General features: G+C 36.8%; 1 protein-coding gene across 1 annotated transcript in view; it reads left to right on the top strand.

The window, feature by feature from the left end:
* The window catches only part of PCDH15 (protocadherin related 15), a 791018-nt gene that overhangs the window by 336862 nt on the left and 433412 nt on the right, over nt 1-20744 (top strand). The window contains exon 7 of the mRNA XM_026454840.1: nt 14747-14857. Within this exon, the coding sequence (XP_026310625.1) occupies nt 14747-14857 (111 nt within the window). The remainder of the gene's footprint in view (nt 1-14746; nt 14858-20744) is intronic.

The following is a 20744-nucleotide window of genomic DNA, read 5'->3' as shown; positions in this document are numbered from 1 at the left end:
TTAGACTTCATATAAAATTAGTGTAAACCTCAGTATCAGTTTCTTCTCTTGTAAGACCTGCGAGGAAATACATGCTAAATGTTATGTTCTGCTACTACTAAAACTCTAGTAATTCTGCTTATATTAATAGCACCATAATGTGGCACTTTTACTAGTCAAAATAATAACAGCTCAATAATAGCAAACTATTGTAAATTCTTCACCATAACTATTTGATTTAATATATGAATAAAATTGGAATGACTAAAACTGAGCCTTTCTGTTCTGTTGCAAATCTTTTTATTGCAATTCAAATGATGTTCTAAAGCAAAGAAGCAACAAGTTTGGGAATAAATAGTTGCTGAACTGATTGATCCAATTTAAAGTAAAAGTGTTAAAATAGTGTGCATTTTCACACTTCTATAAAGAATATCTAAGACTGGGTAATTTATAATAAAGGAATTTTAATTGACTCACAGTTCCAAATGTCTGGGAAAGTCTCAGGAAACTTACAATCAGCAAAAGGGAAAAGGGAAGGAAGGAACATCTTACATGGCAGCAGGAGAGAGAGTGTGAAGGGGGAATTACCACTATTAAACCATCAGATCTCATGAGAATGCCCTCACTGTCACAAGAACAGCATGGGGAAAACTGCCCCATGATTCAATCACCTCCCACCAGGTCACTCCCTAGAAACATGGAGATCACAATTCAACATGAGATTTGGGTTGGAACACAGAGACAAACCATGTAATTCCACCCCTGGCCTCTTTCAAATCTCTTGTCCTTTCGACATTTCAAAACCAATCATGCCTTCTCAATAGTTCCCAAAAGTCTTAAATCATTTAAGCATTAACTCAAAAGTCTAAGTCCAAAGTTTCATCTGAGACAAGGCAACTCCTTTTAACATATGAGCCTATAAAATCAAAAACAAGTTGTTACTTCCAAGATACAATGAGGGTACAGACATTATATGCTTTACATGCACTCATTCCATATGTGAGAAATTGACCAAAATAAAGGTGCCACAGGTCCCATGCAAGTCCAAAACCCAGAAGGGCAGTTATTAAATCTTAAAGCTTGGAAATAATTTCATTTGACTCTGTGTCTCACATCCAGGGCACACTAATGCAAAGGGTAGGCTTCCAAGGCCTTTGGCAGCTCTGCCCCTGTGGCTCTGCAGGGTACAACCCCGGCAGCTGCTTTAACAGGCTGGCATTGAGTGCTTGTGGCTTTTCCAACCACATGGTGCAAGCTGTCTGTGGATCTATCATTCTGGGATCTGGAGGAGACAGTGGGCCTCTTTTCACAGCTCCACTAGGCAGTCCCAAGTGGGGACTCCGTGTGGGGACTCTAATTCCACTTTTTCCCTCTGCATTATGCTAGTAGATGTTTTCCATGAGGGCTTCACCCCTGCAGCAGACGTCTGTCTGGACATACTGGCATTTTCATACATCCGCTGAAACTGAGATGGAGGTTCCCAAAGCTCAACTCTTGTCTTCTATGTACCTTCAGGCCCAACAACACATGTAAGCCACCAAGGCATGGGGCTCACACCCTCTGGAGCAATAGCCTGAACTGTACGTTGGTCCCTTTTAGCCATGGCTGGAGCTAGAGTGGCTGGGACACAGGATGCTACATCTTAAGGCTGCACAGAGCAGTGGGCCCCGATCCAAGCCCAGAAAACCTCCTAGGCCTCCAGGCCTGTGATTTGAGGGGTTGCCATGAAGATCCCTAAAATGCCCTGGAGACATATTTTCCATTGTCTTGTCTATTAATATTTGGCTGCTCGTTACTTATGCAAATTTCTGCACCCAACTTGAATTTACCCCAGAAAATGGGATTTTCTTTTCTACCACATGGTCAGGCTGCAAATTCGTCAGTTTTGTTCTCTGCTTCCCTTTTAAACATAAGTTCCAATTTCACATAATGTCTTCATGAACAGATATGACTGTATGCTTTCAGAAAAAGCCAGGTCATATCTTGAATACTTTGCCGCTTAGACATTTCTTCTGCCAGATGCTGTAAATCATCTTTCTCAAATTCCAGGTTCCACAGATCTCTAGGGCAGGGGCATAATGCCACCAGTCTCTTTGCTAAAGCATAGCAAGAGTGACTTTTGCTCCAGTTCTCAATAAGTTCTTCATCTCCATCTGAGACCACCTCAGCCTGGACTTCATTGTCCATATCACTACCAGCATTTTGGTTGAAACCATTCAAAAAGTCTCTAGGAAGTTCCAAACTTTCCCACATCTACATGTTTTCTTCTGAGCCCTCCAAACTGTTCCAACCTCTGCCCATTACCCAGTTCCAAAGTTGCTTCTACATTTTCAGGTTATCATTTTAACAGTACTCCACTATCCCAGTACCAACTGCTTATATTAGTTTGTTATCACACTGCTATAAGGATAGTACCTGAGAGTGGGTAATTTACAGAGAAAGGAGGTTTAATTGATTCATAGTCCTGAATGTCTAGGGAGGCCTCAGGAAACTTGCAATCATGGCAGAAGGTGAAGGAGAAGCATGGTGCATCTTACATGCATCAGGAGGCAGAAAGAGTGAAAAGGGAAGTGCCACTTTTAGACCATCAGATCTCGTGAGAACTCACTATCAGGAGAACAGCAAGGGGGAAACTGCCCCCATGAGCCAGTCACCTCCTACCAGGTCCCTCCCTCAATACATGGGGATTACAATTTGACATTGTAATTTGTTTTGGGTGTTGACACAGAGCCAAACTATATCAACTAAATGGTTAGGCAGACATGATCAGGGCAGGAGAAGACCAACCCAAGGAATGTCAGCTGACCATCAGGTGATGGTTAGGTGGCTTTTAAACTTTCTCTGTAAAATAATAATTAGTAGCAGCCAGTGCCAGGGAAAGATAGTCTGCCAATAGATAGAACACACTTGAAGCTGGTGATCAGCACCTTCCCAATAAGAGCTGAGGAGTTGGGTGAGAGGGCTGAAGCATGCATGTTAAGAGGCAAAAAGGCAGAATTTTACTAGTATATGACCTTTTTCTGGGAATGCTCAACTGGCAAGGGAAAAATGCCTCAAGTAAGCATGCACACAACTTCAGTAAACATGCTGCGCATGAAGCCCCTCCCAAGTGCACCCAGCAGGCACTGTGCATGTGGACAGCCTGCCCCAAAAGAAAAATCAAGGGAGGAGAATCGCAAATCCCCAAATCATGCCAATGTAGAAAACTCTCAGTGAAGGGATGAACAGGGCTCTTTGATGTTTCAAGTCACCCACTTAGCCATCTTCCAAGAGTATTTTGCTTGCTTTCATTCCTGCTCTAAAACTTTTTAATAAGCTCTCACTCCTGCTCTAAAACTCACCTCAATCTCTCCCTCTGCCTTAAACTTACTTCTTCCCCAAATCACATTCTTTCTTCCGAAATTAGGACCGAGTTGCCACAGACCCATATGGATTCACTGCTATTAACAAAAGCACTTGAGCTGTTTACCAAAAATGTTTGGTTCTTCCTCTCTTTGGATACATGCTAGAGGTGTACTTTTCTTGCCTGGAGAAAAGTATTTGCTTTGAATAATGAAGTGCAAACTCAAAAAACCAGTATACAAGTAATCATATTCCCTGCCCCTGTTGTTATGATCAGAGAAAAACATGTTGAGGAGAAACATTCATTAGCCAATGACAACAATAAAAATAGACCACTTTCTGATGCATATTAGATATATAGATACAAAGAGTAAAGAAAAAATAAAAGTTTAAGGGTTTGTTCCTGCAGCATTCCCGATCCTTTCATGGATGATGTATTTAGAAAAAAATAATTTAGTAAATATCTTATTCTAAAAATCCTCTAGATAATTGTTAAAGAAAAATATTATTTAATAATATATTTAAACATGGTAAGAAAGTCCTTATTCAGGACCACTGCAATAAGTATAGAAATCATTGCAGTGAGGTCTTGCAGGTGGAGAGAGATATTGGGCTCAACTACAAATAAAGCATTGGCAAGTGGGACTTTGTAGCCAAGGAGCAGGGTCAGGGTCACTGGATAGAAAATTACTAGGAGAAAACATCAGAGATACGGGAGATTCTGGCTAAAACAAGCTAATACGATTGTTGCTGAAGACAAGTCAGGGTGATCAGACATCATCTAATGGGTGGTGCAGGATGAGAAACCTGATGAGTTATCAAGGTAGATCATTTATCAAAGGTAGAGGTGTTCTTGCTAAAATGATTTAGTATGGTTCTTTGTTAAAAAGTGATTTTATAAGGAAGTATACAGATGAGCCTAGAAGATTCAGAAGCCTGATCAAGTTTGGCCAAGCAAAGAATCTTTGTCAGTCCCCACTAATGTTCACAAGAAGAAGCATTCGTCTTTCCTTTGTATAATATAAGTTCATTTTCTCATTTGGTTACCTTTTGTTTATTAAGTACAACTTGAAGCATCTGTTGGAACTTGGTAGTAGAGACTATGTAAAAATATGTACTGGACAATATATATTGTCAGACCTTTAATGAGGGGCATTTAATTTCTATGCAATCTGTAGTGTACTCATCACAGTTATTGTAAAATACTGTTGACATATTTTTTGTTTAATGCCTTCATGGTAATACAAAGTAAAGTAAGAGTGTCCATAATGCACTGAACTAATTCAGAGGTGTCCATCTAAGCTTTTGGCTTCCCTGAGCCACACTAGAAGAAAAAGAATTGTCTTGGGCCACACATAAATTACACTAACATGAATAATAGCTGATGAGCTAATAATAAAAAAATCACAAATACATCTTATAATGTTTTAAAGACATTTACAAGTTTGTGTTGGGCCACATTCAAAGCCAACCTGGGCCCCATGTAGCCGGTGGGCTATGGGTTGGACAAGCTTGAATCGGATTGATTTGAAAAAAATGAAAGAAAAACTCTGAAGTGGATAAGAATTTGTCATCACATGATCTGCAATAACTTTCATTTTTGAGAATATGTCTTCTTGGAAAAATCTAAATATAGGTATTCTGATATATTAAATCTCATTGTTAGAAAGATTAAGATAGCTATACAATAAATTATCATGTCTTTTTTATCTTATTTTTTAATGCCAGACTGGAGGCATGTTTATTCAGCATTTTAAGTTTGACCTAAATTGATGAGGAGGAGACTGATGACATGTCCCTTGTAGCAGTCTCCAGTGGACTGAGGAAGCAGCACAACATTGCTATTAACTAATGTTACTACTCAGAAAAAAGAAAAAATGAAAACACTTAAGCAATATGAATAAGCAGCTTCTTTCTTCGAGGTATTACAGTGCTGTTTCAGTGGATGGTAACATCTTTTATCAAGTCCTCCTGAGTAAATTGTCCTTCTTTTGTAATATGTTTTACTCCCTGTAGCTTTGAGAGAATTCAGAAAATATGAGCCATAATTTTCATTTGTAATGTGTAAGCATTTGAATTACCTGAGTCAGGAAGTTAAAACCATATTTTAAGGACAAACGATTTTTAAACAAATCACCAACCTGAAGTAGTTCTGTGTGTATGTGTATATATATATACATATATGTATGTATATATATGTATATATAAGTCAAAGTCCAAATTTCAGACGTCAATAAAATATTTAAGGTTAAGCTAAAACAGTGATTACTTATTCCTAGGCAGGTTACTAAAAAAATTTACTGTAGTTTAATAATAGTTTGCAGAGTGCACAGTACATTATATCATGAGATTCCCATGCCTCCATAAATTCATAATATTCTAATTTTACTGGAAACTCATGTATAATTAAGTCATGGTGTAAAGGCCTTCTTTTTGTAAAACTTTGAACCTCAGTCTTTTCACACCAACACTGTGACTTTTAAGTTTACAACATATATGCTTCAAAACCCAACCAAGCACAAATATAGTTTCCTGGGAAGTTGACTGGAATAAAATAAGTTGAACTGCATTGTAATCATAATGTATCATTAAATGTGCGTGAATCTGTTTGTATTTGTTTGAGGGAGAGTGGTAAATTTGTATTGTGAGCAAAAGACCTCTGGAAAGGAATTGGGAGAAAAGAGACTTTATTTCAGTGAACAGTTTTCAAACCACATCATATAGCCTGTGGTTTCAAGCTAAGATACATTTCAGAGAACAAATACAGGGTTAGGGTTTTATAGCTAAAGTTCCCACCCAGGTTCCCAATTAGCTGTCTTCATCCAAATGAAGGATAGATTCTTGCTTAATTCTGATTGGTCAAAACAGATGAGTCATGACTGTTCTATACACTGATTGGTTGATTCATGTGAGCTCTGACTGGTTGTTTTCCAAGCTCCAAACCAGCAGTTTCTTTCAGATGTTTCTTTCAAAGGGTTGGTGCTAAAAGGCCAGTGTAGGGATGGCCTAGGGGGCAAAAGGTGGTAGTTCCAGCCACAGTTTATCTTGGCACCAATAACAGGATCTGTTTTTGCTTCATTGTTGTATTAGTCCGTTTTCACACTGTTGATAAAGACATACCTAAGACTGGGAAATCTATAAAGAGAGGTTTAATGGACCCGCAGTTCCATGTGGCTGGGGAGGCCTCTCAACCATGGCAGGAGGTGAAAGACAGCTATTACATGGCAGCAGACAAGAGAGGATTGAGAGCCTTTATAAATCGCTTATAAAACGATCAGATCTTGTGAGACTTATTCACTAACATGAGAACAGCATGGGAAAGACCCATCCCCATGATTTAATTATCTCTCACCAGGTCCCTCCCTCAACACTTGGGGATTATGGGAGCTACAGTTGAAGATGAGGTTTAGGTGGGGATTCAGTCAAATCATATTGCTCTACACCTGGCACCTCTCAAATCGCATGTCCTCACATTTTAAAACCAATCTTGCCTTACCAACAGTCCCTCAAAGTCTTAACTCATTTCAACATTAACTCAAAAGCTCACAATCCAAAGTCTTATCTGAGACAAAGCAAGTTCCTTACAAACATGAACCTGTAAAATCAAAAGTAAGTTAGTTACTTCCTAGATAAAATGAGGGTAGAGGCATTGGGTATGCATATATATATATGTGTGTGTATATATATATGTATATATATATATATATATTCATTCAAAATGAGAGAAACTGACAAAAACAAAGGGTTCAAAGGCGCTATACAAGTCCAAAATCCAGTGGGGCAGTCAAATCTTAAAGCTCCAAAATGATCTTCTTTGACACCACGTCTCACATCCAGGTTATGCTGATGCAAGAAGTGGGTTCCCATGGTCTTGGGCAGCTCCATCCCTGTTGCTTTGCAGGGTACAGCCTCCCTCCTGGCTGCTTTCACAGTTTGGCATTGAGTGTCTGCTGCTTTTCCAGGTATGCAGTGCAATCTCTCGGTAAATCTACTTTCTGTGGTCTGGAGGACAGTGGCCCTCTTCTCACAGCTTCACTAGGCAGTGCGCCAGTGGCAACTCTTTGTGGGGACTTCAACCCCACACTTCCCTTCCACGCTGCCCTAGCAGAGGTTCTCCATGAGAGCCCTGCCCCTGCAGCAAACTTTCATCTGGACATTCAGGCATTTCCATACATGCTCTGAAATCTAGGTGTAGGTTCCCTAACCTCAATTCTTGACTTCTATGGACCCATAGGCTCCACACCATGTGAAAGCTGTCAAGGCTTGGGGCTTGTACCCTCAGAAGCCACAGCCTGAGCTATATCTTGACTCATAGCCATGGCTGGAGCAGCTGGGACACAGGGCACCGAGTTCCTAGGCTGTACACAGAAGAGGGGTCCTGGACCTGGCCCATGAAACCACTTTTTTCTCCTAGGCCTCCTGGCCTATGATGGGAGGGGGCTGCCACAAATGTCTCTGACACACCCTGGAGACATTTTCCCCATTGTCTTCATGATTAACATTTGGTTCTTCATTACTTATGCAAATTTCTGCAACTGGCTTGAATTTCTCCTTAGAAAATGGGTGTTTATTTTCTATTGCATTATCAGGCTGCACATTTTCTGGACTTTTATGCTCTGTCTCACTTTTAAAACTGACTGCTTTTAATGGCACTCAAGTCACATCTTGAATACTTTGCTACTTAGAAACTTATGTCACCAAATAACCTAAATCATCTCCCTCAAGTTCAAGGCTCCACAAATCTCTACATCAGGGGCAAAATGCCCTGATGTATTTTGTCTCTTTGGTCTCTTTGTAAACATAGCAAAGGTCACCTTTTCTCCAGTATCTTCATCTCCATCTGAGACCACTTTACTCTGGATATCATTGTCCATATCGTTATCAGAATTTTGGTCAAAGCCAATGAGAAAGTCTCTAGGAAGTTCCAAACATTCCTGCCTTTTCCTGTCCTTCTGAGCCCTCCAAACTGTTCCAACTGCTGCCTGTCACCCAGTTCCAAAGTTGCCTACACATTTTCGGATGTCTTTACAGTGGGACCCCACTCTACCAGTACCAATTTACTTTGTTAGTCTTTTTTCACACTTCTGATAAAGACATACATGAGACTGGGTAATGTATAAAGAAAAAGAGGTTTAATGGACTCACAGTTCCATGTGCCTGGGGAGGCCTCACAATCATGGTGGAAGGCGAAAGGCATGTCTTACGTGGAGGCAGACTAAGAGAGAATTTAAAGTCAAGTGAAAGTGATATCCCCTTATAAAAGTATCAGATCTCAGGATACTTATTCACTACCACAAAAACAGTATAGGGGAAACGCCGTGATTCAATTATCTCACACCAGGTCCCTCCCACAACACATGGGAATTATGGAAGCTACAATTCAAGATGAAATTTGCATGGGGACACAACAAAACCATATCAATTGTAGAAAGGAAGATACTGTGATGCTTTGACATCTTTCTGAGAACACAGAGTATGTGACCACTTTGTCACCCTGGCATGGCTACCTGGTTTTGTTGATTTTCTTTTAACTTACTTCAGTTAGTCATAGGGAGTCCATTTTGTCTGTCAGTCAGGGACATGTTTTAACAGTATGAAACAGAAAAAATGATCAGAGCATTGGGACTTTCTCTTAGGAGTTAAGTTAATGTTGCCTGCTCAAATCCCAATCCACCTTGGGTGGACAAAAATTGCATAGCCTTACTTAGTCCTCCACTTTTTACTTCAGGAAATTAGATTAGAGGAGACACACGAACAATGACAATAACATAGAATGTTCAAGCAGCTGATGGCACAGTAGCCTGAGCTTAATCAGAGACAAGTTTAAGGCTGACTAAAGATTGATAAGGTCAAAATTGATGCTGTTTATTGGAACTGAAACACAGACTCACAGTTATATTCATTGTGAACAAATGGGCGAAACCCAAAGAGAGAAGAGAGAGGTACAGAAAAAGACACAGAGATAAGGGAAGAGTTTTCAAAAAGAAGTGTCAAAAAACAACAAGAGAATTTACAGCCTCTTAGAGACAAATATAAAATTCTAATTATCTCATTTTCCACCACTTCTCAATTACAGGCCCATTGAGGCACTTTTATACTAAGGCTCTGTCTTTAGGTCAGCAGAAAATGTATATGTGTGTGTGTGTGTGTGTGTGTGTGTGTGTGTGTGTGTGTGTGTTCTTTAACAATTATCTTCTTTTGAACTGAAGTTCTAGTCATCACAGCTGAAAAGAGAATATTACAAACAATACTTATAACATAGGTGTGAAAGACTGAAGTCTTTCCCTCTTTCCTAAAAATGATGAATGACCAAATCTATCAGCTGAGAAGAAATAGTGCTAATAACCCCATATTCCATTTCTAGAGCATCTTTAACTGTAGGATTCAACACCTTCTTGCAGAGAGCTGCCATTTTATCTAAACTGGTGCAGACCCATATTAGTACAGGGGATTCTGGGGAGATGGAATCATCTTGGGAAACAGAGTTGCTAGAGCATCAGCATTCCTTCTCCCTCCATTATTGAATGTGAATATGTGTGGCGTGGATGTTACAGCTGTCTCCTACCCTGCTTCCCATCTGTGATAGTGATAAATTGCTTAAACTGCCTTATGCCCTCATTTTACTAAATGGAGAATTATCCCTTATTTGACAGTTGTTGTCACTGAACTGTCAGGAAGTAGTGAGTGGACCTTTCTTAATGGAGGCCAGGTGTTTGGGGCCTGTGGGTATTAAATCATTTAACCATAATTGGATTTTTCTCATTAATACAGTGCAGGTAGCCAGCACTTAAATTCTCATCAACCAAAAAAGCCAATGTTAGTTTGTGTTTTAAAGTGAATATCCATGACTATCAGAAAGGGGGCAATGGCCTGGCTTTAGTATTGTAAGCTTGCTTAAGTAAATGGGCATTGCTGTGTTCCCAAACTTTTCTGCTTCGTTGGTGGAATAAACTTCTAAGAATGAAAGAAAAGAAAAATAAATAGCAAGGAGAGAGAGTGCAGTCACTCTTAGACTTATGTAGTACAGTGGTTTCTCAAAGTAAAACCTGAATCATCTGCATCAGAATCAACTGGTAGGTTTGTTAAAAATGCAGATTCCAGAGAATATCTGGAATTTGGGGTAATAGATTCTAGGAATCTACAATCCTAATGATACATGCCTATGATTCTTGTGCATTCTAAGCTTTAGGAATGTTCTAAGTATTGTTTCATATTTTTCATGGCTTTATCATGTATTTATTTATTTAAAAAATTCTACTTTTTTCCTTGCTTAATGTGCCTTTTTTTTTTTTTTTTAACTTTTTAGGTAAACACTGGAGAAATATCATTAAAGCAAGGCATTTACTTAGGGTTGATCTAATCCAATATTCTTTTTACTAGAGGAAAAAGAAAGACTATCATAAAGATATATATATATATATATATATATAACTTCTAATTTTCTTTGCTATTATTCTATGTTTAGAGAAAGAATGAATACTCAATAATTGCTTAATTAATGAATTAAATTTAATGCAGTGGCTTTCAATATGCAACATTTCAGAAGCACCATTGATCATAAAGTAAATCCTATCCTTATGTTTTATAGAATACAAGTGCTAATAAAATGAAAATCTAAGCCAGGGGTGGTAGCTCACACCTGCAATCCCAGAACTTTGGGAAGCAATGTGAACAGATCACTTGAGGTCAGGAGTTCGAGACCAGACTAGCCAACATGTTAAAACGGCATCTCTACTAAAAATAAAAAAATTTGAAAAATTAGCCAGGTGTGGTGGCACATGCCTGTAGTCCCAGCTACTCAGAGGCTGAGGCAGGAGAATCGCTTGAACCCAGGAGGCAGAGGTTGCAGTGAGCTGAGATTGTGCCACTGCACTCCAGCCTGGGTGACAGAGCAAGACTCCATCTGTCGCAATAAATAAATAAATAAATAAATAAATAAATAAATAAAGTAAAATTAAAATCTAAGAATCTATAAAATCTCTAAAGGATAGATTAAGATGATAAGAATTCAGTGCAATTGAAAGTGCTCTGGGCTGGACGCAGTGGCTCAAGCCTGTAATCCCAGCACTTTGGGAGGCCGAGACGGGTGGCTCACGAGGTCAGGAGATCGAGACCATCCTGGCTAACATGGTGAAACCCCGGCTCTACTAAAAAATACAAAAAACTAGCCGGGCGAGGTGGCAGGCGCCTGTAGCCCCAGCTACTCGGGAGGCTGAGGCAGGAAAATGGCGTAAACCTGGGAGGCGGAGCTTGCAGTGAGCTGAGATCCCACCACTGCACTCTAGCCTGGGCGACAGAGCAAGACTCCGTCTCAAAAAAAAAAAAAAAAAAAAAAAAAAAAAGACAGTGCTCTGAAGATCAATAAAGTCACTAATAACTATTATTTTTAATAATTCTATAAACGTTCAATGAAAACTGTCAACAACAAAAAAGATTTTGCAAAGATTAATTAAGTTGCTTAGCTAGAGATATAAGGATGGGTATTTCTGCATCACAGACTGAGACCCTTAAGGAATCTGTCAAGCAAAACAGAAGATTCCAAATAAGTGGTTTTTTAAAAAAAAATAATGTGAGATCACATCAAAGACTTAAGTCTAAATTACATTTAAAAGGTTTCACTGAGTAAAGTTTGCAAAGATTAGTACACAGAGAAATAAGTGATGGGATACTTAAGCAAGAGAAAAATAACACCAAATATCAGGTGTGAAGAGCCATGGCCTGTTTGGAGAAGAGAGAGGCCTACAGTGTAAAGCCATAGAGACAGGAATAATCATGTATCAAAGTGCTTTCGACTGCAGAAATTGTACTCTCTCTCTCTCTCTCTCTCTCTATATATATATATATATATAAACATATATACATACATACTATATATATATTACATATATATGCAAAAAACTAAATTAAATATTTAAACAAAAAGACAATTTATTATCTATCACAATACGTTTTTCAGAGATGGGGTAATATCAAGATTTTCTCAGCAACGCAAAGACAACACAGATCCAGGCTCTTTTTTTTTTATGCTATGCTCTCACTGGCATATTAGCTATTTCTCCATAATTAATTTTATCAATAGTCCCCAAATCTGTTTAGAACTGCTGAAGTTCTAAATTTATATCCTGACAGAAACTTCTATAACTTGAAAAGGGATTTTTAGCTTCTCTCCATCTTTGCAATTAAGATATATTTTTTTAAATTACTCAAAATGGAATCACATGTACATCTGCAAAATGATTCCTGGTAAAACAGAATGGAATTACAATGAATGGAATTGTTTTTAAGCTAGACTATTCAAGACTCATCTCATTTAGAGACATAGCCTCCTCTGAGGCACAGTGTCACCGGATATGTGAACTAATTTGGGATTCTGAGTCCAGAGATGAGGTAGTTTTGTGTTAAGACCACAGTATCTTCCATATTTATGCTAGAAACTGATATATATTTCTATATTATTGAGTCACTAAAATGTAATAACTTCATAACAACACATTAGACTAGGTTTAACAGTGTAAATAGCAATTATTAACCAAGGTTTTGCCCATATTCAACTTACATATTTAGATTCAATCATTTTTACACTTGTCTGTCATAATTGCCAGCCCCACTCATAGGTATAAGCAATGTTGAATAGACAAAAAATTAGGGAAAATGTCAAATGTCTGTTTTAAATTGTGTTGTTCATCTTCATTTTCTGTATTTATATTTTAAATTGTTGCTTTTAAATAACTGCATCCAAGAAAGATTTGCAAGGCCCATTACATGAGGAGCACAGAATGAATCATTTAAAAATATGTATTAATTCTGCAAAATGTGCAGTGTGTGTGTGTCTTTATGCACCCCAGAGAAAAAGAGAGACAGACAGAGAGACAAAGAGAGAAAGAAAGACAGATCACAGCTCTAGACATGGAAGGCTAAACTACGCACATTACGTTGATTGAGCCTGAGCTGGGAGATTTTTTCGTTGAGTTTAACTTCTTATGTGACTCTTAAGAATACACTTACACTAAGTTGAGGGTGTAAACACACTCTCTCTGTCTTTCTCTCTCTCTCACACACACTCACAGATTTTTTTTTATTCTTCCACACTTCCCCTTCCCTTTCTCTTCTCCTTCCCCTTGCCTTTTCCCCTCATTTTTCCTTCCCTCCCTTCCCCCTCCTCTTGCTTTTGCAGCAATCTAATGCAGTTCCAAACTAAATATTTTACTCAATGTGATTTCCAGAACAAAAATCACAAGCACAAATGCACAAGACAACTGAACAACCACAAAACAGTTTCAATGAACAAAATAGCACTGATGTATTGAACATATCTAGAAACAATCTCATCATTCTTTAAAATGGCACTATAATACAAAAGTGACATAAGGTCTTTTTAAGAATAAGAGATTTATCTTGTAAATTATAGTCCCTTAACTTGTGAATACATTTAACGGAGGGCTGCTTTTACCAGAGCACTAGTGCTGCCCTGTGACCTCCGTGCTAGCAGGAAAAAACTCAATCCTAGACAGGGCAAAGAACTTAACTAATGAGCAGAAGTTGTGGAACCTGAAAGAAAAAAATTAATATATAACCTGGATTTTTTTTTTTTCCACAATAACGAACTGATTCAAGTTCGTGCAGTCATGCTCTGCGTAATGACATTTTGGTCAATGACATACCACATAGCAAATGGTGGTCTCATAAAATTATAATGTTGTATTCCTACTGTACCTTTTTTATGTTTAGATTACATTTATACAGAAAATAGTGACCTGTGTGTTACAGTTGCCTATAGCATTCAGTACAGTGACATGCTCTACAGGTTTGTAGCCTAGGAGCCATAGGCTATATCACCTGCCCTAATATGTAGTAGACTATTTTAGGTTTGTGAAACTATACTCTATAATGTTCACGCAATGACAAAAATCAGCTAACAACACATTTCTCAGAATGTACCTCATCATTAAGTGACTCGTAACTGTGTTTTTTTTAATTTAATGCCTGATAATACTTAAAATACAGAATGGATATCAATGATGACAATTGATACTATGTAGAAATAACAGATTTCAGTGTCTGAATGCTTTGGTGATAAAAAACACAGTGAAAAGATAATATGGTAACAGGGAAGTTTTTCAGATACCTGGACTTTGATTTAGAACTATTCCAAGACTGTTGATGAATAATACTAATAATGTACTAAAAGCTATGATAAGAAACAAATTTTATGGTTATTATTACCAAAGGACTCTGGGGAAACCTATTGATCAAAATTAAATGTTTGGAAATATGATAACAATATTGACTCTGAAGCTTATAGTCATTCTGTTTTCAGATGATAAGCATGCGATCTGTAACTTCCAAGAGGATTAAACTAAAATATTGAGTTATTAATTTATCTTACATTCAAATAATCTGAAGTCTGTATTTTTCATATTTGCAGACATCCAATGACACCTTTGAGATTCCCCTAATGTTGACTGGAAATGTAGTGTTAAGGAAGAGACTCAACTATGAAGATAAGACTCGCTACTTTGTCATAATCCAAGCTAATGTGAGTATTCAATTTCTTTTAAATTTCTTCTGTAAATTTGTGAAGTAAAAAACTCATCCAAAATGTGTCAGATAGTCTTGGAGTGCTCTGTGTGATTCGCTTCTTCATCAGGACACTCTTGCCCTAGGTGTTTATATATAATATTCTTATAGATGGGGAAAGGGATAGAATAGGTTGTTTTTATTCACTATATTATTTGAACTCTAAATTATTCATATGTATTAACCATGATCCAATAATTTTTAGCCCATTCTGAAGTATTTTTTCAAAGTAGGATCCAGCAAATAACTGCAGCAGAATCACACTGGGTATGTATTAAACATACGTATTTCTGGACCCCACCTCAGATGTTCTGAATGAAAATCTCAGATGATGTAAGTGGAATATCTGCATTTTTAGTTAGCTCTTCAGGGGATTCTAAGGTACACTAAAGGCAAAGAATCATTGCCTAATTGGTTGTGTTTTTCCTCGTGGCTATCATTTATTGAGTAATTGTTCACTAGATATCAGCTAATATCCCCATAACTGAAATTTATGCTAATGTATATAGATAACAATAACAGAACATCCAAACATATACTTGTAAAACACAGACATGCTTTATATGCTTATACAACATAGATATCCTTATATGCTTATATAACATAGACATGCTTATATGCTTATAAAACATAGACATTTATTGTAGTTATTATTAGTGGAAGTGTAATAAAATTTCTGGAATTATGTGGCTCAGTGTTTGGCTTGACAATTCAATTATATCACCAGGGACTTAGGTTCCTTCCATCCTTATACTTCTCTCTTCTCTGAAATGTGGTTATTTCACCAATACCTTATCAGCTGGGAGCTAGTTGTATACCATGGCCATTAAGAGTCACAACTGCATTTCAAGTCTGAATGTAGCAGGCAGAAAGGTTAGCAAAACTAGATTTTCTTTTATGTTTATTGATCCTTTCTTCTTTTATCTGGGAAGATACTCTCTTCAGAGTTCTCTCCCACCCATCTCCTTCTAGACTTGTATCACCTGAGTCAGCATGATAGGAAGGAAAGTTGAGGAAGTCCATATGTGTCAAAGGGGAATGCGGTATTCACTTCTGAATTATACTATGTATAGTTCATATCCTGAGACTGGACACACAGATGACCTGATAACATTTTTCTTTTCTTAGTAAGAAGAATGGGAGTACCACTTGAGAAAAAAGCTAGAAGGGAAGGTCATAGAAAAAGTCCCATATTAAGTGACAAGCTTACATTTTTGAAATAACAGTTAAGAAATGAGCTATAAAGATATAAAAAGTATGGAGAAATCTTGAATGCATATTTATAAACAAAACAAACCATTAAGAAAAGGCTGCATACTGGATGATTCCAATATATAATATTCTGGTAAAAACAAAGATAGGGAAATGATATAAAGATCAGTGGATGTCAGGGATATGGTGGTAAAGGCAGGTTGAAAGGGATTAATAGAAGGATCACAAAATATTTTCATGTCAGTAAAAATACTCTGGATAATACCACAAAGTTGGATAGATACATTTGTCCATCCCCATAGAATGTACAGCACCAAGAGTGATCTTTAAAGTAAAGGATGAACTTCAGTGATTATTATCATTCAATGTAGATTCATCAATTGTAGCCAATGTACAACTTTGATTAGGGATGTTGCTGAGTGGGGAGGATGTGCATGTGTGGAGACATTGGTGTATATATCTTCCTCTCAATTTTTCTATAAACCTAAAACTGTTCTAAAAAAATAATAGCCTTTTCTTTTTTAAAGCATCTAGACTCTGAAACCGTCCTGTGCTTTTAATGACTCCTAAGCACTGTAATCTTGCTCATACAGCAGAACAGAGAGATAGCAGGGGAGGCTAAAAGGAAAATAACCTCAATTAGCTGTTCTGAAGAAGTTAACATGAAAAAAATGTGTCACAAACTTGTCATTTTCTTGCCTTTCTTAGAGATATATCACCTGACACAGAATGTGTATGTGTATAGATAGATACCTAAATAGATATATATTTAGGGATATTTAGCTAGAAATATGTAGATAGACCTGTAGATCTAATTTTTGAAGCTAAGTTTATAAGCTTTTATTTACATTTCTGCAGATTTAAAAAATAATTTATTATTGTATATATTATAATATGTTATATGTATTATGTGTGTGTCTGTATATGTGTATATATATTTTAATATCATGTGACATAGACCAGAGTGAAAACTGTGGATATGGAAAAAGCAAAATGTATTAGGGAAGGCCACTCAGACTTCCTCAAAAACACAGAAAATTCTTTTTTCTGTTTAACTGAAGATGTGAAGAAAAGGGACAATGTCTTTTTTATAAAGTCATATAGCTATGGAAGCTATTTGTAAGCTGTTTTTTTAAATTATGCAATTAAAAATAGGTAATTTTTTAATAGAAATGCAAAGTGAAATATTCTGAATTGGTATCTAGTTTTAAAATATTTGTAAAGACATCTGGAACAATTTCTATCCAGCACGATGGACTACTCATCACTGAGCAAGTGACGAGTTTTTAGCACTTCAGGGATAAAATTATAAAACAGAAGTACATATGTGAATCATCAAAAGGAAGGAATAGCATTAGGAAGAGTCGAATGAACATTTGAATTTAAATGCAATAACAGTTTTTGTTATAAACTTAAGTCATAGAGTACAAAACTAAATGTTAAATATAGAAGGTTTTAACATTTTAAGTGTTTTTAAAAGTTTTAAGAACAAATAATTTTAATAGCTACATAATGTAAGATAATAATAATGGATCACCATTGATTTAACTATACTCTGTTTTTGTTTGTTTCTTCATTTGTTTTTGGCACCAAATTGATATTTACCCTCATGATGCTCATGAGAGGCAGTGAGTGTAGTGAATTATGTGACCCGAGTTCAAGTTCAGCCGTTTACTAGCTGTGTGATTCAGAGCATATTTTGTATGTGAATTTCCTCTAACCAGTAAAATGGGTATATTAATAAAACATACCACATTGTTCTGGTTACAATTATCAAGTTAGCAAACAAAAAAGTACTTAGACTAATGCTTGAAATATATTGAGACATTATTACAGTCTTACATAAATCACTAAAATAACTGTACTTTACTGTTTAAAAATCAGTAATGAAAAATGGAATTGCTGTGAGAAAATTATATGTATGTAAATATATGTGTATATGTATTTGTACATATATATATTCACATACTTTTTAATCGTAGTAGATAATGCTATATTATTTTTCAAAGTGTTGTGACACATCACATTTCCACAAATGATAAAGAAAGATGCTCGTTTCTACCACATTTTAAATCTGTAACTTAAAACCGTGGGTTGTTGGAGATGGAAAGTCAGCTGAGACTTGCTTGAAGACCAACTGTGGGTTTCTCTTCCAAGCTCTGAGTTCAGTGATCTCACATTCACAGCCATGGTGGGCGCATTTACAGTATGAAAAGTGCCAGTGCTACAAATCAGGGCTGCTTATATAATAGCTGGTTGTTAATCATTAACTGTTTTGTATATACCAATAGTAACATAAGTCTAACATATCTTTGTATATGATAATGATATCCATATATCTAAAATGTCTCTCCATTTTTTTAACATTTATCTTATTTGTTTATTTATTTATTTTGAGACAGAGTCTTGCTCTATCACCCAGGCTGAAGTACAGTGGTACTATCTCAGCTCACTGCAACCTCCGCCTCTGGGGTTTAAGTGATTCTCATGCCTCAGCCTCGCAACTAGCTGGAATCACAAGCATACCACCACACCTGGATATTTTTGGGGGGTGGGGAGGAGAGTATTGCTATGTCACCCAGGCTAGAGTGCACTGGCATGATCTCGGCTTACTGCAACCTCAGCCTCCCATGTTCAAGCTATCCTCGTGCCTCAGCCTCCTGACTAGCTGGGATTACAGATGCACACCACCACACCCAGCTAATTTTTGGATGTTTAGTAGAGACAGGGTTTCAACATGTTGGTCAGGCTTGTCTCAAACTCATGGCCTCAAGCATTTCACCCGTCTCAGCCTCCCAAACTGTTGGAATTACAGGCGTGAGCCACTGCACTTGGCAGCAATTTTTTATATTGTATTGGTGGTATGCACAATGTAAGCCATGTACATTAAACACCAATATATTATCTTGAAGTCATAAGGAGAGTTCAAATATGAGCAATCAATTTTGACTTTAAAGTATATGGCCTCTAAAAGAATAATTACAGGTATCATGACAAATTATTGAACATTACTCAGCTTTGACCTGGTTTTGCTTATGGTAAAAATATTTGATTTCCGAAGAGAATCCTTCAAATTACATGTAGTTTGGAGGTTTCTTTTTATCCGTGTTTACATATTATGATTTGTAAGTAAGGTAATTGAGTTTTGACTGACCCATGTTAGAAAACCCTGTCACATCTTTTTTGAGAATATTTGCAATATCGTCGCCCATGCTATTGACTTCAAATATGTATACATAATGAAGTAAGGATTAATTCCAGATAAAAATTTTGGAGGGTAGATCTAGAAAAAAAATAGAGTGATGAAAGATCAATGGGTTTTCTTTTTGTTGAAATTTACTACATATTACTATAAACCTCAACTTTGATATGTTACCCTAATTCACATAGAATCAAAATAATCTCTTTACATATCATTTTTCTTCAAAGCAAACTCTCTTTCATATTATTGTTATAATGAGTTAAATATTAAGAACACTTTGGTAATCAAAATTTCTTAATTACCAGAAAGAAAATGTTTATATTTAATTAATTATTTTATAATTTATTTATTTATTTTGAGATGGGGTTTTGCTCTGTCACCCAGGCTAGAGTGCAGTGGGGCGATCTTGGCTCACTGCAACCTTTGCCTCCCGTGTTCATGATTCTCCTAACTCAGCCTCCCGAGTAGTTGGGATTACAGGCACGTGCCACCACGTCCAGCTAATTTTTTTGTATTTTTAGTAGAAATGGGGTTTCACTCTGCTGGCCAGGGTGGTCTGAAACTCTTGACAGCTTCAAGTGAACAGCCCACCTTGGCCTCCTGAAGTGCTGGGATTACAGGCATGAGCCACTGAGCCGGCCTGTATTTGTTAGAATCATGGCAAGAATGATTTATAATTTCTAAATTATTTTATGAATAGCAAAGGTATTGTATATTTCTCAAATAGCAAAATCTAGAGAAGGGTTGCTAGCTATCTTTCCTAACAAGATATAATTCCTAAAATTATAGTATTACTATTTCTTTATTAGCTCAATTTTTTATCTTTATGGACAGAAATATTCAAAGAGAATGTGTAAGCATTGCAAACATATATGTTTGTATATGTAAAATTCATTTTCTCTATTTTATATTGCAACCTTATAAACAACTTTTCAGAAATAACCCCTACTCTGACCTTCCCTCACATCTGCTTCCTACTGATGTGTGGAATTAGTGTTAATTGTAACCCCATTGTTTTAACTCTGCAAGTTTCTTGGGCATTTTCTGAGGAGTGAGAGTGAAATGGGAGAATAGCAGGTGATGATTTATGGGAACTAATATTTATTTAGTGTTTGACTACTAAAGATACATAGGCATTTGGGGCTATAAATGATGATACAATTTTGTCTACTGGTTTGCATAAAAAATAAATATTAGGCAAATATCTCAAACAAAAAAAATGTTTTCAAGAGAACAGAATACCCAACTTCCTCTGGTTAATGTTCATAGAAGCATTATTTTTTTCCTCAACTGTTATTTTAAGCACAGGGAGTACATATGCAGGTTTGTTACATAGGTATATTGCACTCCGGTAGTCAGCATAGCACTCAATGGGTAGTTTTTTGACCCATTCTCTCTCCTTGCCCCAGTAGTTCACAGTCTATTGTTCCCA

This window comes from Piliocolobus tephrosceles, chromosome 9 (genome assembly GCF_002776525.5).
Source record: "Piliocolobus tephrosceles isolate RC106 chromosome 9, ASM277652v3, whole genome shotgun sequence".
NCBI classification, from domain to species: Eukaryota; Metazoa; Chordata; class Mammalia; order Primates; family Cercopithecidae; genus Piliocolobus; species Piliocolobus tephrosceles.
This window is presented reverse-complemented; position numbering and strand designations above follow the sequence as displayed.